The sequence below is a fragment of the Scedosporium apiospermum genome (assembly GCF_000732125.1).
Source record: "Scedosporium apiospermum strain IHEM 14462 chromosome Unknown SEQ_SAPIO_0093, whole genome shotgun sequence".
Lineage (NCBI taxonomy): Eukaryota > Fungi > Ascomycota > Sordariomycetes > Microascales > Microascaceae > Scedosporium > Scedosporium apiospermum.
This window is the reverse complement of record NW_015971794.1, coordinates 80,873-104,041: the sequence shown is the minus strand read 5'-3', so window position 1 is coordinate 104,041 and position 23,169 is coordinate 80,873. Positions and strand designations below refer to the sequence as shown.

The 23,169-nt window shown below is 53.2% G+C and overlaps 5 protein-coding genes and 1 pseudogene across 5 annotated transcripts; 4 read left to right on the top strand and 2 right to left on the bottom strand.

Annotated features, from left to right (window-relative positions):
• Positions 1 to 847: 847 nt before the first annotated feature.
• Positions 848 to 3,583, top strand: SAPIO_CDS4575 (uncharacterized protein; the record flags this gene model as incomplete). The annotated part of the gene is made up of 5 exons (XM_016787094.1): positions 848 to 893; positions 1,036 to 1,306; positions 1,425 to 2,585; positions 2,821 to 2,921; positions 3,063 to 3,583. The coding sequence occupies 5 exons, from the start codon at positions 848 to 850 to the stop codon at positions 3,581 to 3,583; spliced, it is 2,100 nt and encodes a 699-aa protein (XP_016643203.1).
• A 676-nt stretch (positions 3,584 to 4,259) lies between these two features.
• On the top strand, positions 4,260 to 5,726 carry SAPIO_CDS4574 (Actin-like protein arp-6; the record flags this gene model as incomplete). The annotated part of the gene is made up of 2 exons (XM_016787093.1): positions 4,260 to 4,710; positions 4,798 to 5,726. 2 exons carry the CDS (start codon positions 4,260 to 4,262, stop codon positions 5,724 to 5,726), a joined length of 1,380 nt encoding a protein of 459 aa, XP_016643202.1.
• A 1,186-nt stretch (positions 5,727 to 6,912) lies between these two features.
• On the bottom strand, positions 6,913 to 8,999 carry SAPIO_CDS4573 (uncharacterized protein; the record flags this gene model as incomplete). The annotated part of the gene is made up of 6 exons (XM_016787092.1): positions 6,913 to 7,118; positions 7,179 to 7,185; positions 7,250 to 7,342; positions 7,412 to 7,444; positions 7,718 to 8,609; positions 8,701 to 8,999. 6 exons carry the CDS (start codon positions 8,997 to 8,999, stop codon positions 6,913 to 6,915), a joined length of 1,530 nt encoding a protein of 509 aa, XP_016643201.1.
• A 3,379-nt stretch (positions 9,000 to 12,378) lies between these two features.
• SAPIO_CDS4572 (Ubiquitin fusion degradation protein) lies at positions 12,379 to 14,611 on the top strand (the record flags this gene model as incomplete). The annotated part of the gene is made up of 2 exons (XM_016787091.1): positions 12,379 to 13,685; positions 13,750 to 14,611. 2 exons carry the CDS (start codon positions 12,379 to 12,381, stop codon positions 14,609 to 14,611), a joined length of 2,169 nt encoding a protein of 722 aa, XP_016643200.1.
• A 594-nt stretch (positions 14,612 to 15,205) lies between these two features.
• Positions 15,206 to 16,730, bottom strand: SAPIO_CDS4571 (uncharacterized protein; the record flags this gene model as incomplete). The annotated part of the gene is made up of 4 exons (XM_016787090.1): positions 15,206 to 15,642; positions 15,735 to 15,802; positions 15,863 to 15,888; positions 15,972 to 16,730. The coding sequence occupies 4 exons, from the start codon at positions 16,728 to 16,730 to the stop codon at positions 15,206 to 15,208; spliced, it is 1,290 nt and encodes a 429-aa protein (XP_016643199.1).
• Positions 16,731 to 20,206: 3,476 nt separating this feature from the next.
• On the top strand, positions 20,207 to 21,091 carry SAPIO_CDS4570 (annotated as a pseudogene; the record flags this gene model as incomplete).
• Positions 21,092 to 23,169: the final 2,078 nt, after the last annotated feature.

The window sequence follows — 23,169 nt, the reverse complement described above, 5'->3', positions numbered from 1 at the left end:
ATCCGCCGAAATAGAAATAACCCCGGATGTGTACTTGACTGGTAGAGGAGTCGTTATTGCTTAGTTTTCTAACGAACTAGCACCGTTCCTGAGGCAATTCGTCAATATCCATAGGGTATGGAATGATCAAGGCCTTCTGGGCAGGCAGGACATCGTCTCGTGTGCTCACCAATGCTCCGTCCAAGTCATCCGTCTATCCGCTTCACTAAAATTAATGGCCAGGCATCCCGGGAAGCAGCAGTGGGGGAACTACAAGGCACGCCTCGCCATTTCTTCCGCCTTGGCCATAGGTATTCCGGTGAAGCTTTACCCAATTTACGACAATCTCCCGCATTCCCTTTCCGGGATTATGATTAATACTTGCCAGTCTATTGGGTGTCTACCTAGGATCGGCGGCTTTGCCGAACTCATGAACTCATGGGAGGTCAGACACCATGCCGAACCCCCTAATATATCGCCGTCGTCAGTTGAGAACCGAACGGCACACTTACACCACCTACAGCTAGAACCACGTTTTCGCTCCCTCATCTCCCATGCTCGATCGAGAGGACCTTTCCCTTTTTTGCCAGACCGGAAAGACGCCTCCATGGGTGGGTAATAATGCTATTATTGATATCTAATCCACAGGCATGGATTGGACAATTGGGGACCCAGACATGCCTCGCCGGGGCTAACGGCCATCCGTCCGCGCGCCCTTCCCTCCAGCTGTCGAGAATCACCCGGACTGTCTTAAATACCGCTGTGCCCTCCCATTCTCGCTCCCGGGGTGAAGAGTTAGAGTCCCCCAGCTGATGCTGTTCACTCGTTAAACCGTCAGTCTGTGTTCTTTTTTCCTAGTACCGGTAATATGCGTTGGTCTTCAATCATCAGCGCTGCGGCGCTTGCCACTTCGGGTATGTTTCCTTCTTGTACGGGTTGCTGGGAATTGGGTTTTCCTCGACCTATTTTATTTTCTTTTTCCTTCGTTCCTCGGCGCCAACTGCTGTCGAAAGAAATTGACCCAATCCGCTCTAACGTTTTGCTCCTCTCCGTTAGCCGCCGCCCAGGATCCAGAGACCTTCCCTTACTGCGATGAGCTGGACCGCTGCTTCCAGGGCCATGCCGTCGATGATACCGGCGTTGTGTTCGGTATTGCTGTCCCCGAGGACACTTCGGCCGAGAATTTTGACGTTATTATCCAAGTAACGGGTCCTAAGGACACCGCTGGTTGGGTTGGTGTTGGCTGGGGTGGTGGTATGACCTACAACCCTCTCACAATTGTCTGGCCCAACGGCGACGATGTCCAGGTATCCTCTCGGATGGCATTGTAAGACTCTCCACGAGACTCTGTTTCTTTACCTCCCCGTCAGAGAGGCACAAAGCACATTTATTGCCCTTTTGAACCGGGGGTTCGTATTAGGCTAACCGAACGTCCTGTCGTGTAGCGGATACTTCGTGCCTCCTCTCTATGAAGATGCTTCTTACACAGTTCTCCCCGGCACCCATGTCAACGAGACTCACTACCAGGTCACCGCCGTCTGCAAGGGCTGCACCCTCTGGGCCCCCTTCGATGGTGAATCCACGGCCCTCAACGGCGAGGGTGAGAACTACCTGGCGTTCGCCTACTCCAGCGTCCCCGTAGATGACCCCACGGCCATCGATACCACCTTTGGAATCCATGAGCGCGTCGGCCACTGGATCCACGATTTCGCCGCCTCCAAGTCCGCCGACTTCGAGACCTGGGTTGTTGCTGGTGGTGAGGGTGAGGGCGATGCCAAGGCGCCAGAGGCGCCAGCGGAGCCACCGGCCGAAGAAGAAGAACCTCCTGCGGAAGGCGAAGCCCCCGAAGAGGATGGTGGTGATGGTGAGTCTTCCGGCGACGCCAGCACCTCCTCATCAACAGTACTGACAACCACAACGACTCCTGCTGATCCGGCCTCGACTTCGGCCCCCGATCAAGAGCCAACTGAGGAACCGACACCCGAGGTTGAGGCTCTTCCCCTTCCCGCCTCGTGCCCCGGCGTCGAAGCGCCGGCTTTCCCTTTGGTCACCGCTGAAGGGTGGAAAATTGTCAAGATTTCTGGCGAAGTTGTTCGTCCTCGAGCGGTGGTTGTGGATAGCAAGGGAAACTTGCTTGTTCTTGAATCCGGAAGGGGATTGTCTGCTCTTACGCTGGGCGAGGATGGCTGTATCTCTACATCAAAGCTGGTTATTAACAATGGTCAACTTAATCATGGTCTCGGCATCACTCCTGATGGCACCAAGGTCTACGTCAGCTCCATGACTACGGCGTGGGAGTACAGCTACGACGCCGAAACCCAGGAGGTCTCGGGCCAGAGGGTCATCGTCAAGGGAATGTACTCGGGTGGCCACCCTTCCAGGTCTCTGGTCATCCCGCCCGCCACTCCCCACTTGCTTGTGATGCAGCTCGGATCCAACGCCAACTTCGACATGGAATCTCTCCAGATCGAGACGGCTCGTGCTAACGTGAAGGTGTTTGATATCTCCGAGGCGCCCGAGGGTGGCTGGGATTGGGTCACCGAGGGCTGGGACCTTGGTTATGGTCTTCGTAATGAAATTGCCCTCGTCGTTGATGGCAACAACCAGTAAGCAACATACCCATGAGCGCAAACAACCCTCACAACCCCTTACTATGGGACGAGGCCTCTCTCTTGCTGTCTTGAATTTTTTGCTTCCATGGCAGACTGAGGAGAGGTTGTCGCATCTCATATATTATCATGTAGAGAGGCACACTCACAGCCTTGTGCGTGTGACTATCGCCTAAGTTCTTAGTTCCTGGGAATTTGTGTAGATACTAACCCGCCCTCCTCTCCTTGATAGAGTTTGGGGTATTGAGAACAGCGCTGACAACCTCGGACGTACGGCTGAGGGCACGACTACTGATGTCCACATTGACAATCCGGCCGAAGAGCTGAACCTTCGTAAGCCTCATCATACCCCCTTATGTCTCAGCCGATCTAGAAGCGGGGGACTCTGTTATCTTCGGGGGAAGAGATGATAGAAAACTGTCGAGAGATGTTGAGCTCTGGATAAAGTATCAAGGCTAACACGACTTTCTCTAGTCGGTGACCCTTCCAAGCCGAACACCGACTGGTACGGCTACCCGGTCTGCTTCACTGTCGGCGAGCCCGACGTGTTCGTCGACAAGGAGTTCAAGGTCGGCGACCAATTCGTCCTCTCCCCAAATGCCACCTACGACGACACGAACTGCGACGCAGAGGCCACCCCGCCCCGCCTGGCCATCCAAGCCCACAGCGCGCCCATCGACGGCGCCTTCGACAAGGACTTCTCCAACATGTACGTGACGCTTCACGGCAGCTGGAACCGCGCGCCGGCTACGGGCTACAAGGTCGTGCAGATCGCGTATCACAAGCTCGAGGATGGCAACTATGATCCCGTTCCCTCGGCGGATACTCATTTGCCTTATGTTGATATTGCTTGGAATGATAATGTCGATGCTTGCTCGGGTAATACCTGTTTGAGGCCTACTGGTATTACGTTCGATAAGGCATTTTCGAGGCTGTTCGTTGCCAGTGATAATGCTGCCAATAGCGAGTTGTTTGTCCTGTACAAGACTGAGTAAGGTGGAGGGGGCAAGAGGATAGACACTTGGATAGGGAGATGATGGATTTCGGGGGTAAGTTGGTTCGGGGGGGGGGGCGATGTTTCGTAGTTTTCTATTCTTCTTGTTGTAGATATTTCTTGGATTTTGATTTTCACCTTCCTGCCAACATTCCCGTGCAGTCAAGTATGCCTGTGGTATCATGGAAGATATCTGGTTGCAGCTGAAGATGAGGATGGAACATGTCTCCGCACTTCTGTCACTGTCTGGCGACATTTAACCCTCCCTTTCGTTGTCCCAGCACATTCTGTCGTATTTTTTTTTTTTTTTTTGGTGAATTTTATTCATCTTAGATATTCCTTGATTGTGAAGGGAATGAGAAAAAAATAGAAATAAATGCAAAATTGTTTTGTATTTAAATTCTCATCTCGCCCTTGTGTTGTTGTTGTGAAAAGATTGGCAGTGATTCTGGGCGAGTGGGTCACGTGGCGGGGTACTTCCTCTCTTTCTAGGCGGGTCGGTCGAAGCTGTCGAAAGCTCCCAAAGCTTTCAATGTATTTTTCCCTTTTCTCTCCCATCACTTGAGAGCTTCACCGACAAACGACTCTTGGGGCCGATCCAGCGCACACGGACCTGCGCCCACCGCCAACAAGTTCCTTGCTGCGCCGAAGAAGAAGAAGAAAGAAAAATAATAACCATGGCAGGCGGTCGGAAGACCAAATCTTCCGGCCCCGCGCCCCCCTCCAAAACCCTCATCATCGACAACGGCGGCTACACTCTCAAAGCCGGCTTCGCACCACCCTCACCCACAAGCGGCGCTGACCTATCCCCCCGAATCATACCAAACTGCATCGCGCGCGACCGCCACCGCAAGATCTACGTCGGCTCCGAGCTCCCCCAACAGTGCCGCGACTTCGGCGAGCTGCAGTTCCGCCGCCCCGTCGACAAGGGCTTCATCGTCAACTGGGAGGCGCAGAAGGAGGTTTGGGACGGGGAGTTGTTTGGGGGCAAGGGCGGGTTAGGGTGCGAGCCGGGGGAGACGAGGTTGGTTTTGACGGAGGCGCCGGGGGGGTTGCCGGCTTTGCAGGGGAATTGCGATCAGATGGTTTTTGAGGAGTTTGGGTTCGCGAGCTATTATAGAGCAATCGGTATGTTTTCCCTTGCGCAATTGTGTTTACGCGAGTGTTTACGTGGTAAATTGGGCGTAGTTAAGAGACTAATGAGGGAACGGATAGGACCTACGCTCAACGCCTACAACAATATCCAGTCCTTCTTCGGAACTACGCGAGACCCTGCGACGATGACGGCACCTCAGGTCCCCGCCGAGATTATGCTCCTCGTCGATTCAGGTTACTCCCATACGACCGTCACCCCCCTCCTCCACGGCCGACCCCTCTACTCCGCCGTCCGCCGCCTCGACATCGGCGGGAAATTCCTAACAAACTACCTCACCCGCCTCCTCTCCCTCCGCCACTTCGACATGCGCAACGACGTTTACATCGTCAACGAGATCAAAGAGACGGCCTGCTTCGTCTCGCTCGACTTCGCCGCCGACCTCGAGAAGACGTGGAAGGGTTCCCGCGGCGAAAGGAGACCCGTCTATGTGAACGGCAGCGATGGCATCGCCAAGGACTACGTACTACCCGATTACCACGCGAGGCAGAAGGGTATCATAAGAGACTACGATCCGGCGGCACACACGAAATCGAGGAAACTCGCCCTCGGCGCGGCTGGGAACGCCGCGGACGTAAACGAGGACATCATCACGCTGCGAAACGAGCGATTTTCGGTCCCCGAGCTGCTGTTTAACCCCATGGATATCGGGCTGCGGCAGCCCGGTCTTCCGAACCTTATAATGCAGTCCGTCTCCTCGCTGCCCGTTGGCCTGTGGCCCGGGCTCCTCGCGAATATCGTTGTTGTGGGCGGCAACGCGCTGTTTTCTGGCTTTAGGGAACGTTTGCAGAGGGAAGTTGCTAGCCTTGCGCCCGACGACTGTACCGTAAGGGTTGCGGTGCCCGAGGATCCGGTTACGGCTACGTGGAAGGGAGGTGTTAGGTTAGCGGCGCACGAGAATATAGGGAAGCTGAGCGTCTCCAAGGCGGAGTACGATGAGTATGGAGCTGCCTGGGTCGCGAGGAAATTCGCCGCAGGCTTGCCTGTTTGATTCGAACAGAGGAAGATCTGTTTTAATGCTTACGAAAGGTCTTCATCGACCTTGTTGAGACGTCATCTGAAGGGACCCCGAGTCACGTCACCGAGCCAAGAAAAAAGGACCGATATTCCCGAAATCCGAACAGCGAGGTGCCTGGTAATCTGAGGGTTTTCCTTCACCGCCTCGTCCTGGACATAATCTGCAAGCATGTATCTAGCATGCGGTTGAGAGCGGCTTGCATCGGTCCGGTTGCGGGCGTTGAGAGAGCCTCGGGCCTATTTGGCTGCATTCCCTGACTTTCGGGGGGCCCAAGAATCAGGTGAGGAGGATGAGGCTTGCAGTGCGCCTCACGAATGTATCGAGAAGAGGGGAAGCAGTGACTTCGGGCTGTTATTGTGGGGGTTCACACGCCTCGGTTGACTTGCGGTTGACCTGCGATTAAGTCACGGCCTTTCCTTATCCGCTCGCTCCGATCCTAGATGTTTGAACAAGGTCAAGATTCGGAAAAAAGGTAGAGACAAAGCATCACCACTCTGAGGACATCTGCGCTATTTTGCGCGGAGGACAGGGCCTGGCATCTGGGGACTCGAAGGGGAGAAGCATCTATCATAAACTAAAACCTATGTTGGTCGTGAACCCAAATACCAGGCGAAAATATCCCTAGAGGGAGAAACCAGAGTGGAATGCGTATACCAAAAGAGACTGAGAGCGGAGGATATCCGAAACGTTTCCGTTTCGAGAGTGGAGGGATAGAGATAACCAAAGACGGCGGGAAAAAAAAAATATGAAAATGAAAACGCGAAAAAGTAATAGAGAGAGAAGACAAAAAGGCGAAGAGAAGAAGTCATCAAAGAAATAAGAATGGAAAAGAAATCACAGAAACGCCATGCCTTCAGTCGTTCCCCGTGCTAGAGACCGTGTTTGCCGCTCCAAAATAGACGCCTCGCTTATTTGTTCATCCATCAATACCAGAGAGAAGAAAAAACACACTCAACAACTTCGACACACACAATTATGACCTGCGCCGGGACGGGTATCGTGATGCTGCAAAATAAATCGGTCGGTCTAGGACAAGAAACGTCGGAAAAGACATGGAATAGGAGAGCTGGGAGGTATTTGAGATGGACAATTTGCCCTGCTAAACAAGCTAGTGAAAAGATAAAAAAGTGCTCTTTGAAAATGGCGTCGTGAGCTAGAATCAGCTCCTCGCGGCAAGACATCTCAGTCCCTCGCGAGGAAAGGTTCGCTCTCGCGCCCGACGCTCAACGATAGAGTTTTGATTGCGCATCCAGCTGAGCCACGCCTGTTTGCTCTTGGTCTTGCAGGCAGGGAATTGCTGGGGCACCGGGCGCTGTGGGTTGGCCGCCCGGTTGGCGGCCATTTGGCGCCGTCGGGTGGAACACCCTAATGTGTGTGTTAGTTCTGTGGGGTGAGTGAGAGTTATTGCAGGACAAATCCACTTACAATCGCACTACAAAATTGAATATGTTAGCTTTATCAATGAGACGGCGCAATGTGAGGTCGAGTCAACTTACAAGAGTCGGGCTGGAGCCTTCATGGTGCGTGATGCAGTATCCTCCACCGCACGCCGTGCATCGTCTCTGAGTACGGCGGACGCAATCATTGCACTATCAATCGGAACCGAGTTAGTTCACAAGACCTCCGCCAAAGAGCAAACCCAGACGTAAATGACTCACGTTGAATCCACATTCGAAGCAGCTCCGTTGAACCTATCACACCCACTCTGTCAGTAAACCGACCAACACCAACTGCTCTGAAAAGGAGGGTGGGGGACAAGTCCGGATGCATGTTTCAGCGCTGACGGACGGGCATACAATTACGTCCGGGAAAGGCGAGGAGGCTACTTCCCCGCCAGTCAATGGGAGGCATCTATGAATTCAATGACCGACCCGGACCAAGGATGCCTTTCCTTTCGATCAGCGTCCGACAACGCGGCGCGCGGACTGTTCCCCCATGCACTCGAGACAGAGAGCGTTCCATACCTTTTTGATAGAAGCCTGAGACTCATCGGCCGAGACTGGGACGTGAAGGCCCGGCAGGGGCGGAGTGTAGCACCGCTCACACCACCACTTGTTGCAAGTGCGGCAGTGGCGGTCGTTGAGGCATGTGGTGCACCGGGCGATGAAGGAAGGAGTCGTTCCGCAGGTCGAGGCTGTCGGGTAAGTGGCAGCAGTGAGAGACGACGAGAGCAAAGGCGCGTCGGGAAGTAGCGGCAGAGAGGTCCTGTCAGCGGCCGTGTCGAAGGTCGTCATTCCCTCGGGCGCAGACCCGCAGCCGGCACATCCGGACAGCGCGAATGTGGCGACTGACCACCGAGGAACCGCTGGAGCAACGCCGGGAACAATACTTTCATAGGCAGGCGAGTTCATGTGGCAAGGCCCGGTACACAGAGGGGCATCGAAAGCAATGACGCCCTGACAGTCGATGAGCGTTTCAGCCCATTCCTGAGGGACAGCATGCTGGATGACCTTGCCCTTCTTATGGTACCAGAGATCGCCCGTGTCGACGCAGGCCTCCTTGCAACATGAGCTGGGGGTTTCTCCGCGTTGCTCTGCTGGGGAAGTGGCGGTAGCATCGGTGATCTCGACGATGGGCGACTTCTCCGTGAAGATGTACAGGCCTCGAAGTTTCGGCATGCCGGCTGGGCGGTCCGGGCGGCACGCATATTTCAGGGCCCCCCTCAAGAGTCGCTCGTTGAGGTTTTTCACTCCACGGATGGACAGGATGCGCACGTTGAATTTAGAATCAGAGATAATCTCACGGCAGAGATCAGCCGTCACGGACAGACCATCTAGCACGAGGGTCTGGACATCTCTCAGGATGTGACGGCGCTCGAGGGTAGAAAAGATGCCTCGAAGAGGACCGGAATAGAACCTAGACGAGTCCTATGTTAGCAAGGCAGTTTCTTCCAAGTTTCACGGTCGTGGTCATTGCCACGGCGGTGGTTAGTTCGTGTTCGACGTACTCATCTTCAGTGACATTTTCGTCAACCTGGACATTACGCCAGACTTCGCCACCGTTGTCGACGGGAGCAATGTCAAACTGAGCAGTGGTGACTCGGGTTAAGTCGAGGTAGCGAAAGACGCCATGAGAAAGGTTGACGAGTTGATGAAAATCCCTGCAAGTGGCACCGAGGGCAAGCCTATCTCGGGCCGAAAGGTAAGGGGCGGTGTGTTGGAGGACGAGGTGGTTAGAGAGAAGATCGAGGAGAGATTGTTTCTCGAGGAGATCACGCGCGTTAGGGTCGTTGCCGACGATACTCATGATATGCCCGACAAGCCCTTTCTAGATCAACGGTTTGTTCTGGAAAGGCTCGGGTCACGAGCGGAGGCGCGGCGCGACGACACTAGTCGCGCAGGTATGAGACGGGGAAGAGAGTGTGGTCTTCGAAACTTGGGTCGTATGCCGATAAACGGGGTGGTCCAAGGGCTGTTCTTAGATGTAAGTGACGAGCTCGTTCTTGATAGGATCGAGTATAACAACGACGCGGGCTTGGTTCTGGTTCTGATAGAAACAAGTCAAAATGTCATATTGGAAGGTATCAAGCGATGCTCGGACTACTACGAAGGACAGCTGGTGGATGGATTGTGGTCTGAAGGAGGGAGGATGGGATGGACTGGGGGAAGGGACAAGGGGATGATATAAAGGCCAGGTCGCGTCTTTGACTCCTGTTTGCCCGAGAACCAGATGGATGACTTAGGCGAAGCTAGCGCAGCTTTGTACAATCAGTCAAGGTGCCAAACGGCTGGAAGCTTGGACGCCCTGTCGAAGGGGTCGAATGTGTTGGAGTGTGGGGATAAGCGGGTAAAAGGGGTTCGTTGGACACTGGACAGGGCAGGGCGGGATGCTGTTGAGGCGAGTACCAAGATTGATGATTTGATGGATTTGGATGGTCGTCGACGTCGATGTCGACGTATCGTATTATTTCTTGGTCGTGCTTTCCAGGCTATCGGCGAATAGCCAGGGATGCGCCTGCTGGGGAGTAACGAGACACTACGAAGGTACGAAGTACATTGATACAAATCCTTGTCTCCCTCCATCGTCGATTCGACTGTATCGATACGAGGGATCAAGGATCATCTGGTGAGGCGAGACACGCCCCACAGCCGAACATGCTCACGGTACTGCGTACTTGTACATGTGATTGTGCATGTGGGGTGGGTCCTGCCGGTTGAGTCGAAACATGAGTCGCAATTGCTCGATTGATGATTGAGATGTGCTACACTACCAGCACCAAGTACCTCCGTACACTACAAAGTACTTCATCCATCGTACTTGGCAACAAGGGTCAATCTCAGTGCTGACATGGGGCAGCAGATTAGTTTTGGTGTGGCCGCAAGGGTCCGAACAGGGGGTGATATTGCAGACGGAGGAATTTAATGGCACAATCAAAGGTAGCATTGGAAACTCTGTCTAATTATTAGTGGTCGCATGGCCTAGAGAAATCGTCTGGTCTCTTGGTCTCGTCAATTGCTAGTGCGCTTCGTAGCGTTCGTAGCGTTCGTAGCGTTCGTAGCGTTGTTACTGTCGGAAGCGGTGGCTCGCGGGCCGACAGTGGACATCACAGGGGGTTTGACATTTGTTGGCGGATCTACTGCATCTGGTAAAGCTTCTGGTAAATCCTGACTGGGGTTTTGATTGCGGGCTTCGGATTTCGAACGTTGGAGCGATCGAATGGGGTCATCATGAGCTGTCCCAAGATTTGATTGCTCTGTGCTGGCCCTTGCGCCATCGCCGTCCTGCGCGAGCTTCTCCACCTCCTCCTCCCCCTAGTGGTGGACATCTTCACCTCCATCTTCCAAGGAAAGGGGGGGTCGCGCAAGCACACCGCACTTCGAGCTTTGCACATGGGGTCAGCCATGGCAGAACAATCTGTTGTTGAGCAGACTCCACCACGCAACATGGTCGAGCGCCCCAGTGGCTCGAGTGGCGCTTGAGCTTTTCCAATGTCTCACCCTCACGTTGCAGTCTATGTCCATCCACGTTCATCTCGCGACGCCATGTTCTTGGAGTAAAAAACTATTATCCCAGTCGAGTCATCGATAGGGACACAGTGGAATTTGATGGGGAACTTATCAATCCATTATAAAATAGGGTTGGTCTCTAGGACTCTCTTGCCATCAATTTTATACTATCATCCTTCCCTTCACCGACAGCTCACAGGACATAGCTCACAGGATGCAGACACGCGGACACGCAGATAAGCTTGGCATGCTCCTGGGCCTCAATGTAAAATCCAAGCTAAAACAGTTGATCAATAGAAACCAAACTCTTCCTCATATCTCAACATCAACCCACGCCTCCCCACGCACCTTCAAAGCTGCATCTGCACACTGCACTTCGGTGCACACCCACCCCATTTTTCTTACCCCAGTGTAACGTCGGATCTCGAAGCTGCCGGTCCAGCTCAGCCGTTTTTGTTACTAAATACTATTAATCGAAGAGCCTAAAGTCCCACGTATCTCTTTGGGCGCGGAGGTCCACTGGACACCACATGCACCCAATTGTCTAAGAGTGGTTAAGGCTGTCTTTTGTTTCTCTAATGTAGTGAAGTCTCGGGGATCGGGGGCGACTTGCTCCTAAGTCCTGGTCCGCTATACTAGCTGCAGTCTCGTCTCCACTCCTTCGAGAGGAAGAACAATGAAGAACCGTTTCCAGGCTATTATTGCATTCCACCACCAACAAGTCGAGCTTCCCCCGCCCAGATTCGTCCAAGCTAACCAAGTGGGCTAGCAGAATTGAGCTTAACCGCCAGCTTGACCAAGAATCCGAAATGAAGGGATCAAATGAAATCGACGAAGGAGTAATTGGGAATTAAAATCCGAACTTAGGCGGCTTTGGCGAAGGGGTTTTGAGCCTAAAAGGAGGGGTAAGACATGAAGACACGGTCCAGCCGCCCACACATGCTAAGTAGCTTCATTGGGATCAGGATCAGGATCAAGAGCAGCCATTCACCTCTTTGGGCTTGTCATCACTCCATGCTGATCATCTGCACCTCTTCAGGTCAATCAGGTACTCAACATTAGTAAAAAATGAAGAAAGCAAAAAAAGAGTTGAGGGTGGAGAGCTTCTGGCTAAATCGGACGACCCGTTGTTCTCTGCATACGCCCCTTCAAATTGGGCATCAGACTGAGACTGCAGAGAAATCTGCAAGGCCTTGTTTAACAGAAGATGGCAACTGCGGTCAACTGAAGAGGTCGTCGATGACGTCAATGATATGGGGCACCCCACTTCGAAACTGAGCTTAGCGGGGGACAGCTGAAGGCGCCTGACAACATCTCGAGCTTCAATCAACCCAACTTGTGTGATGCGAACCTCAACCACTGGACGTTGTCGATATTTGCGCAATGCGCGCATTTCTATTGGCCTCAGCCTTATTGCAATGACGGCTTAGAGCATTGGTAGCTTGTATGTGACAATTCGTCTCGGCCTTATCATTCGCAGCCTTGGGATTCAAAATCCTTGCCACCGTCATCGATGGAAGCCTAACGAAGCTCTTGCTGACATACGCCATCGCGACCTACCTTAGCGCTTGAATTTGAAGCTCCCTTTATGTTCTGCGTACTCGACACTCCTTACCTGATCTTTCATTTCCCATAGCCCTCAACAACAAACGAAAATACCCAGCCGCCTCCTCACAACTATGGCGAATATATTCGACGTGCGGTGGTCCTCGAACCTCCTCGCCAATGTGACCTCGAAAACAACGAATAGCAACCTCCATGGCGATAGGATTCTGCTGCCCCAGTCCGCACTGGAGGCCATAATGGCCGCTCCCCGATCCGACGATGGCTTGTCTTCTTACGATGGCCTGCGCCTACCCTTTCCGCTCATGTTCCGGCTACAAAATAAGTCCAATGGCCGCGTGGTATACTCTGGCGTGAGGGAATTTATCGGCGAAGAGGACCACATAGGGTTGACGCCTTACCTCGAGAAGGCGCTTGGAATAGAGGCGGAAGATAAGAATGTCGAAATTTCGGTATCGGCAAAACAGGTACCTAAGGGAACGTACATCCGATTACGACCGCTTGAGGCGGGCTATAACCCTGAAGACTGGCGGCCGATCCTCGAGCGGGAACTACGAAAGAACTTTACGACATTGACGAACAATACGGAACTGCATATTAGAGGTGTTGGGGGCTATGAGTACAAGTTTCTCTTGGACAAGGTCGAGCCGGAAGGCGATGCGATCTGTGTCGTCGATACGGATGTTGAGGTGGACATTGAAGCCCTAGATGAGGAGCAAGCGCGAGAAACGCTAAGGATAATAGCTGCGAAGGCGAGTAATAGGCCCACGGGAAACTCGACCGGTGGCGAGATCAGTATCTGGAATGACGTTGAGGGACACATCGTACCCGATTCGTATATCGACTACCAATTACCCTCCTGGGACCGGACACAACCACTCACTGTCGAGCTGTCAGGATTCGGAGAGGAGGATGGTTTAGACCTTTTTGCGATTCCGAGTTCGACAAGGTACAGGGCCTTGCCACGACAAGACGAACACGTTTGGGGAAACTTCACGACCAAGTCTGATGGGCACAAGTCGATTGAGATACCGCCGGACCATCCCGCGCTCGAGACTGCCGAGAAGCTGCTCATCTCAGTCTATTCGTACATACCGGTCGCATCATCTGGGAAGGCGCCAGAGCCCAAGCCGCAAGGATTCGTTCTACGCGCCCGGGTAGGGCACGCTACCGAGTCCCAAGACACGCTAATGGATGACGCCCATGTGCCAGAGAACCAAAAGAAGTGTCCGAATTGCGGACAGTGGGTACCGAAACCGTCTTTTTTCCTGCATGAGAGTTTTTGCTTGCGCAACAACACCACATGTAAAGAATGTGGACGGGTATTCAAGAAGGGATCCGAAGAGCTTGCGAACCACTGGCACTGCGTGCACAAGAACGCCTGCGACTTGTTCCCCGACAACTATGGGAACACCGAACTTGGGTAAGTCTTTTCCCCTCACCAGTGATCTTTTGCACGTGCTTTGGTAAACTAATCACGACTGCAGACGTGAGAGGCACCGTATCGCATACCACTCGGAGCACCACTGCCCCTCGTGCGATTTTACCACCTGCGACCTACCCGAACTGGCCAAACATCGAACCACCTACTGCCCAGGCAGGCTTATCCTCTGCCAGTTCTGCCATCTCGAGGTCCCCCAGGGGGGTGACGGCACGCCCACGCCGGAAATGAAACTTACAGGGCTCACACCCCACGAACTAGAGGATGGCTCGAGGACGACCCAATGCGACATCTGCGGCAGGATCCTCCGGCTCAGGGAACTAGAAGCGCACATGATGAACCACAAACTAGCCAGGGCGTCGCAACCGACTCCACGCCTATGCCGCAACGTCAACTGCGGCCGCACGCTCTACGGCGTCGGCGCACGTGGCGCGCTCTTCTCCCGCTCATCCACCACGACGTCCGAACACGAGGACAACGACCTGGGACTCTGCGGAGCGTGCTTCGCGCCTCTGTACTCGAGCGTCTACGACCCCGAAGGAAAAGCCATGCGCCGACGCATCGAGCGGCGCTACCTCCTCCAGCTCAACACGGGCTGCGGCAAGTCGTGGTGCGCCAACGAGTGGTGCAAGACGCACCGGGCCAACGCGGGGTTGGAGCCTCTGGGCGCCAGCATGAAGGCCGCGCTGCCCCTTGTCAAGCCCCTGGTCGAGTCGGTGCCCGATCCCGCCGCTCCGATGTATTTCTGCGTCGACGAGACGAGCGCGGTGAACAAGATTGTCGCGACGGAGCTGGCTAGGGAGGGAAGGTATGAGCTGGGATGGTGCGTTGCGGCGTGCGAGGCGACAAAGGGGGAAATGGGGAGGGCGAGGGAGTGGTTGGAGTTATGGGCTAATGCGAAGGCGTGATGGGATCATGGATTGACCCTAGATTCGTTTTGGGGACCGGGGAGTTTTTCCTTTTTTGGCGTATTCAATAGATTGGGGGTGTGGGTGGGTTGTATGTGTTTTTGGGAATGGGACGATTTAGATGTGGCTTAGATTTGGTTTTATAGATCCGCGATACATGGACCCCTTGCATAGGGTAGTTGGGCAGCATCTTCAGATTTTAGATGACGTCTTTCGAATCTACGAGATTAACGAGTTGACTTTTGTTTCCGGGCAGGCGGGTGTGCTGGGGTCGTCATTGGGTTACTTCGGAGGGTTGATGACGAGCGTGTCAATATCCTGGGGAGGTGACGTGGCTCATGATCTCATTAAACTGAGCACTGACATCTCGGCCTTCGTCACTCGAGCTTTGAAGGTTGAAGGTCGTAGTACGGAGACAGTCTTAGTTTCGAGCACAGAAAGGAAAAGGGAGGAAAAAAAAAAAAAAAAAAAAAAAAAAAAAAAGGAGAGAGAGAGAAGTAAAAAATAGAGAAAAAAGCATAAGACATTTTGAGTTAAAATAAATTTAGTACAGCAGCAAAATTAGAAGCTCTCTCAAGCTATTCTCTCCCTTCCTTACGTTCTCTTCCTCGCCCCCAAAGGCCCCAGCCTTTCAATCGTCTCCCTAACCTCCGCCTCCCTATCCGGGACCTCCAACCTCCCATACTCATCCATGACATCGAGCTTCAAAGTCAAATACCTCACAGCGTCATCCTCCTCCCCCAGAACCCAGTGCACCGTCATGAGGGCCTCATAGGGATCCGCCAGCAACGAAGGCATGTCCTCCTTCTTGATGGTCTCGACGAGCTCCCTGAGGTGAGAGATGCCAATGTCGAGGTCGTGGGCCGTGATGGCTTTGGTGGCGGCGTTGCGGAAGTAGTGGATTTTGGCGCGGGCCGCGTCGGAGGTGGAGATGCGCGTCGGGGAGGTGCAGAGGGCGCACTTGCAGGTGAAGCCCCAGTTTGATTTGAGGCGGTTTTGGCGGCCTTTATGAGTGTCGAGAGGGTTGATATCTGGGATTGTGTGAGCCTGAGAGGGAACATGGGGTAGAGAGGAGAGGAGGGGAGGCCAAAGGGGACGTTACAGCTTATGGTGATTTCTTCACCTGGTTGGATGTCGTGGAAGGCGGCGATGCCGACTGTGAGGCCGTGGGATGAGTAGCGGAGGAAAGAGCTTCTCGAGTTAGAGAGTTGCAGCTGAAAGGTGACATTCTCTAGGTGACGGCATACTTACTTTGGTTTACAGGAATGGTTTATTCGCTGGAAGCAGTGTCCTTGAGTTAGCGCCTATCTCGTGTTATCCCCCACAAAAAAAAAGAGGAAGAGACACTCCTAGCACATACGGAGACGATGGGGTATAAGACATGATGCTGGTCGTCCCCATCCCCATACTCCCTCGTAAACACATTCGTCTGCACCACATCCTCAAGCAAATCCTTCGAAAGCCCACTCCTCGCCAGCGCCCTCACGGCCCTCGGTCCGGGTTCAACAAGCCTATCGACGGCCTCCTTCAGCAGTCCCACACGTTCCTTATCCGTCGTGGCCCTAGGATAGCCCGCGTGCAGGACGAGCGAGGCGTAGTCCACGAGGAAGGTGTCGCCGGCGGATATGCGGCGGGTAGCGACTACGCCGTAGCCTTTTCCGGGGATGCGGGCGATCTCGCAGGGTAAGGGGAAGAGATTGGGCTTGCGGACGGTGGGGTGGGAGGGGAATGGGGAGTCATAGAGGGAATGGAGGAGGGGGGAGAGAGTGGCGGCGAGGAAGGGAGTGGTGATGAGGCTGAGGCCGTGGTGGCCGATGTGGCTGGAGGTGAAGATGCAGTAGGTCTCGGGCGTGCGTTGGTCGGTACATATGGGCGGATGGGTGAAGGGAGAGAAGAGATGAGGCGGGGAGCTGTTGCTAGTGATGGGTGGGCATGAGATGTGTGAGGGGGGAGGGAGTATGAGTGTGGAGGTGTCCTTTGGCGGGCAAGTGTCTGATATCGCGGTGTTAATGTTGAAGCTGGCGTTGGCGTCGGCGTTGGCGGAGGAAGCACTCGCCAAGGCGAGACATGTCAGGGACGCGATGCCAATGGGCGAGGTTAAATGGTTTGGAGGCCGCATGCTGCAGCTACGATTGAGTGGTAGAGTCGACGAATCGCATCAAATGGACAGACAATTGACGAGACGGAGATGTACAACTGCCTCTACCTGTGTACCGTCTTCAAGATGGCCTGAGGCGAGTTGAGATGAGCTGAGATGAGATGAGGCTATCATCACCCTCGATAAGATCTACACTTGGTCAGACATGTGAGGCGCGGATTGCTTTCGGATGAATTAATTTTGAAATTAACGGAAAGAATTAATTCGATTAACCCCCTGCGGCGAAGGCTCGGCACGCACAGCCCAGCACGGGCGGGCAGAATGTGCCGATCGATCGTGAATGATCCTTCCAATAGCCCAATCGAGCAGTTGAGCGTTAAAACAAATTTGATCTCTTCGGTAAAGATGGACTCGAGATACACCCGTGCTCCGTAGCAGTCGGCCTAATACCTCAAGATCTCCGAATGGCAGCCTCGTTCGAAGAATCGATTTTCAGCCACCTCACTGGCGGTGAGCATTCTTGTGATGCCTTATTGTCAGTCAGTCCACACTCCGCAGTCCACGCTTCATACCCTTGTTCTTGTCATTGTCTGTCCTTGTCCTGGTCTCGGACCCTGGCTTCCAGCATCTGGACTCGGACACGGATGCAGGTAATAAATGATCAAGTCCGCGAGACTTAATAAAACCTGCAGTCGATCTCCTGGGGTTTGCCGAGACACCTTCTCCCGACTTTTTAGGCTTGACGCTTTAACACCTGGGCGACGAGCTCCAGAGCTACTGAACAACACACGCTACCTTCTCCTCAGCCGGTGGTTCCCCGGTCCAATGGGAACGCTGCTTATCTTGACTTTAATCTTTTCAGCTTGCTTCAGCAAGCGCGCAACATATCGCACTAGTCTAATTTTACACTAGGACTGCGCAGTTTCTTAAGTTTACCTTTTACACTTGTAGATCTATTGATGGGCGGTGTCTCTCTTGGTGACTTGGCTTGGGGGCTTGAGGGGGTCGATCGTCTCGTCTCGTCCGTCCCTGGCTCTCTGACCGCCTCTATGGCCTCGTCAACCATACGATGTACAAGTACGATGTGTTGTCCAGACGAAGGGGCTCGAAAGGTTTGGAACGAACGAAGTACACTCGCGCTAGATGCGATTTAAGGTTGCGTGTTCGAGCTTGATGCAGGTCTCTTAACTTGATCGGCCTTGACGTGTGCTGCTTCATGCTTGATGAAAGTTGCTACGAAACCCGTTTTTCTCCAACATGATGCAATCAATTTGATATCACATTTTCGTCCTCGATTATTTCTTCAAGATGGGATCTACGTCGTCTGTTTGTTTTTAATTTCATGTATTTTTAGTTATATTTATTTGCTGGTTTATTTTTCTTCCTCCATCCATCTCGACGATGCCCGACCAACGAGATCCTGCGACTCCAGCATCTCCACCTCAACCTCCACCTCAACCACGCCCTCCAACTCTCCTCCACGCCCCGGAAAACGATACCAGGAATCCAGATGCACCCACCACCAGCTCCATCACCTCTCAAGCCCGCCCAAACCCAGATCTCCTTACCGCACCACAACCTTCCCATCTCCGACCCAATGCCCAAACCCACGATAACCGCGCCTATGCCCCCTCCATCTCAGCTCTCTCCGATACCTTCTCCCTCGCCACGACATACACCGCCAACTCCCAACAACCGCAACTGCCCCCCAGAGACGTAACACCACATCCTCTAGTAGACTTGACATCCTCACATGGCCTCGGGAGAACAGGTACGAGGGGATCTCAAGTCGACGATGACCAGACGATAATAAACCAAGAGGCAACGGGGAGGTGGGCCAGAGGAAGAATGAGAATGGGTAGGCTGAGGACAAATAGGCCAATAGAGACGCGTAAGAAGTGGACTAAAGTCTTTCGCATCATCTTATACGTCATCTTGGCTCTTTGGCTCGCCTCGATGTGCCTAGGCTGGGCAGGACCTTGGCTTTCAGACGTGAAGTAAGAACAGAACATATCACTCTCTTCGATCCATGATGAGTACGGCTCCCCTCGTTAACACACATTCTCAAAATAGTTTCGTTGCAACGCTATCGTTGGGTCTGGGAGCTGCAGCATGCGAATGCATCGTCCTGTTTAGGCTGAGAAGATGCATCAAACGTCGCGAGCTGGAGCTTCCAAGTGCCTTGGCTTTCCTCATACTCGCATTCGCCACGACCGTCGCCTTCTTCGCTATTGCGATCCTCCATACTACCTTGCCGGAAACGGTGCCGGTTGTCATCTATGTACAAGCCTCTCTGCAGCTTGCACTCTTGTAAGTGAACAGTTCTTTATCTCTGTCTTCCCGTAAACGTGTTCTCTCTTCCATAGCAAGAGGCCACTGTTCAATTACCCGGCGCGCAATTGCAATCAGTTCATTCCCCTCGGTAAGGGCCCTCATCAAGGTTACCCTTGTGGTGTGGCTTTCTTTATTCCCCCTCATGCTTCTCTCCTCCATATTTCGCCTCATTGCCCATTACCACCTTACCTCACTTCCTCATTCAAGCCCACGCGATACGTAGGAACTAATGAAAACAACGCTTCACGCGCCATTGGAGCAAATAAATAGCATACTTGCGGGCGCCTCACTGCTTGCTGTTCTCCTAGGCTACGTCTCGATAGACCTGGCTTGAAAGGACCTCCTCGTACCCTCAGTAGATGGGATAACTTCAAACTTTACGTTCGCCGTGGAGATGTAATCTGGATTTTCCATGCTATCCTCCTTCTCAGTTCTCGCACTCTTTCCTTTCTCGTTCCTTCTACAGAGTGTCGAAGAGTGGAAAGATGTGGTGGGACCACGGATGTGAGACGGCCGCAGCAAGTAAGTAGATCGCGAGAACGGGGAGCGTGGCGGAGATGGAGCAACCGTTGACAGAGGCCGTAGATTTAGCTTCGTGAGACCGAGTATAGGTCCCGGTGAGCCTTGCGAGCACTGTCGGCTCCTCCTAGACTTGGCTTGTCAATGAAGCTCTGAACAGAACTAGAAATACCGCGGGGTTTCTCGGGTCCGTCCTTTGTGCATCCTCAAGGCTCTGTTCAGGTCTCGTCCCTGCCTGGCCCTGGTCTCGCTAGATTTCGCCTCATGAACCAACACTACCATCCCGATAAATCCTGCCTTCTCGACCGAGGGTCGAAAAAGCGACCTGCCTCTCTTAGAAAGAAGCCAAGAACTTCGACATCCGTCTTTCCGTCCTTTGGTGGATTCGGCCGAATTGGCAGGAAATTGAACACAGCTTGGCGCGCAATTTCCCGCTGTGGCTCGTGACTGGAGACTCGCGACTCGCGCAGGATTGAGCAGCGTTTGCGGGCCTGGGGAAAGGGCCTCAGAATTTCATAGTCGAGAGTCAAAAGGCCTATTTTATTTTCTCCTCTCTTTCCCCGGACTCGTGGTTTGGCTGTTTCGAAAAGATCAATCAATCCATCAAATCTCCACCATCGATTATCCGCACTAGTCCACGAGCCATGTCCCTGCTCCTGGGCCTAGCACGCAAATTCGGCGCTGTGGCGCTCCTCAGCGCGCTGGCGGCCACTAGCGCAGTGGCTGAGGACGTCCCGCATTTCGAGGTCGACTTCATTTTCCCACGCAACGGACCCTACAAGACCTCCGACGTGTTCCCCATCGCCCTTGCCGTCCAAAACCTTTCGGCAGCGCGCACCTTCGCTACCGACGGCGTCATCAGATGGGGTATTCAGCCTCTCCGCGACGGTCATACTGCCACGGGCGTGTGGGTTGATGAGGGCGAGTTTGAATTGACCGACATCCCCGAAACGAACGAGGAAAACAAGGGCATCTCCATTTTCGTCGCCAATTCGAACGTCACCAGCTGGATCGATAGGAAGTTTAACGACCCGCAGGAACAGTACATGCTTCAATGGCACCTAACAGTATACAAAATGACTGAGCGGTGCGACCCGATACCATACATGCATGGGGCCGTCAAGTTTTCCATCGAGGCGCCCTGGGAGGCGGAGAAGGACTCCGATGAATGGGACTGGCCGGAGGCCGGACTGGGAGTCGTTCCGGATGTTATGGATGTACCGGAATGCCCACTCCAAGGGTATATAGCGGAGATACGGCCGAACTCGACGGTTCCTGGTTGTCCTGTTGTGGTGGACTTCGACTTGGATTGGAAAGCCAACCCATGCGCAGTCAACCTTGATGAGAATACAAAGAAGGGTGTTGCTAGCCAGGCCTCTAGCTTTGCTACGGCATCTGCTACTCCTTCTCCTACGGAACAAGCCGACCAGCCCAAGGAATCGGACAATGCCGCCCGCGGCCTGGGCGCTCCTCTCGGGCTCGCGTTGGTGGCTGCCTGGGCCGCCGGTGGGTTAGAGTTTGCATTTTAACGGCGAAAATGCTATGCATGGCCGAGATTGGCGAGATGGATTCCTTCCCTCTTTCCTCTCATCTCCTCTTCCATACGGGTTGCATACATCACACGTCCGCAATTTTTTTTTTTCTCTTTCTCTATACTTCTTTCGATATATATTTTGTATACCTCGGTATAATTAGCATATATAAGGTGTTGGGGGTAACGTTTACAGCGATCAATTGTTTACGCAATTTCACGCCAACATTCCTGTCACTACCATGTCCTCCCCTCGAGGCTCCCAAGTGCTGGCGGACCTGGACCGTCGTGAAGTGTCGTCCAAGCTCTAATCAGGGTATGCATACACCCATTGTAGCCTTTTGGAGGATTCCTTAATCTTAGTGGGACGGCAGCATCAAGGCAGAGTCATGAAATGTATTGGGATATGTAAAAAAGGCAGGTCAATCGTTGCTTGATTTCGGGTTTCTGTATCCCTCAGGGTGGAGCAGCCTACCGTAGCCTTCGGGTTTCAGTGACCATGATGAAGGAGAATCTGAGTCAGAAGAGGCTCTGGTCAGTTCGATGGAGAGATGGGTCGCGACGCGGTGTTGGCGAAAGCCAGCACTGATAGCTCGGGAAACCGACCACAGAGACGGGTCCAAGCAGAACTCTACATTCTTATGCCGGACTTCCGTCATAGGTGCTAATATCTGACCGCGGGTCAGATGAGAAATACTCGATGGTGCCCCGGTTCCATGAATCTTGCAGTAGCATGGGGCGTAAACATGAACATGAGATACAGTTGAGCTTGCTCGCCTGGGATGGTCGCTCTGATCCTGTCAGTCCCTTAGCTTTGGGAAAAGAATGCTGGCTCTCTTTTGCTCACGTTTCTCCCTCCTTAGATTAAGAACAAGACCGCCTAAGAAATCATCTCCGTTATTGGAGCACTGCAACTGAGGACGTGGATTGACCAGAACCCGATGCTGGGGTGCACATTCTTTACTGTCTGCGGACTCGCGGAATCGGCCGGCACCTACTTCGTCCATCTACAATACCCTGCCTGTGCTATGGACGAAGTCGTCTTTGGGATTCGGTGATAGATGCAAATCCCCATCGAAAATATCTATAGCATTTTCCAGAATTTCCCAGCGTCGTATCCCACAATGTCGCTGAAGCATCCGGATAAAAAGGGAAAAAGGAAAACGTCCAAAGCATGCAAAGAAAGGCGGGGGATCAGGTGCGTTAATCCATGTCAAACGTCGGAACAGAGGTCATCGTCTTCTCTGGGGCTCATCATCATCCTATCGCTGCCTGTTTTGGTCTCAGTCATTTACCAACCACAGACCTCCGCCGCCATGTCTTCATCCGAGCGGGGGTCTCCGCCCTCCCCTGAAATCTAAAAGACCCGGCTTCCAGGGTCGCAGTACGCGATGTTTCCCTTCTTCATTTATGCTAAAGTCGAAATGGAAGCCTGGGAGAAGAACCATTCTACCACACCCGCATTCCTCACTCAGCTTGCATCGCCTGCGTATGCTTCATACGCGCACATCCAATGACTTGGAACTTCTTCTTCGCGGCTCAATGGCAGACGACTTGCCCACACCTCCTCCTAAGAAAAGGGAAAAACAAGAGTGGTATATTACCTTCATGCGATAACCCGAGATGAGAAAAAGCCGACGTGGAAAATCCTAAGCCACCTCTCTAAGAACCCGGTTTGGCGTGCAAGAGGAACCCATCTCGCACCCCTGTCTAGCTTTGGGCACGCCCTCGGGCACTGCACTAGACTTTTTTGATGTTAAACTGCAGAAGCTACTGTGAACGCACTTACACACCCACTCGCTTCGACATCACGATCCTCGACGTGTGTTCTCCCGAATAGGGTATCACCAAGGCGCGCAAATCCACGAGTCGTAGATCTTTTCTGTATTAACGTGACATCTTGTAGACCTGCGAGACTTGACTTTTGGACTTAGTTTGCTCACCCTTGGCGAAACTCCCCTCTTCTCCCCCCTCATGCGACCCTGGCCTTTCCCAAACAAAATGTAAAATTATGTTTCTATGGAGCTGGGTGAGAAACCATCATGGACCCCGGACTATAAAGATGTCAAGGATTCC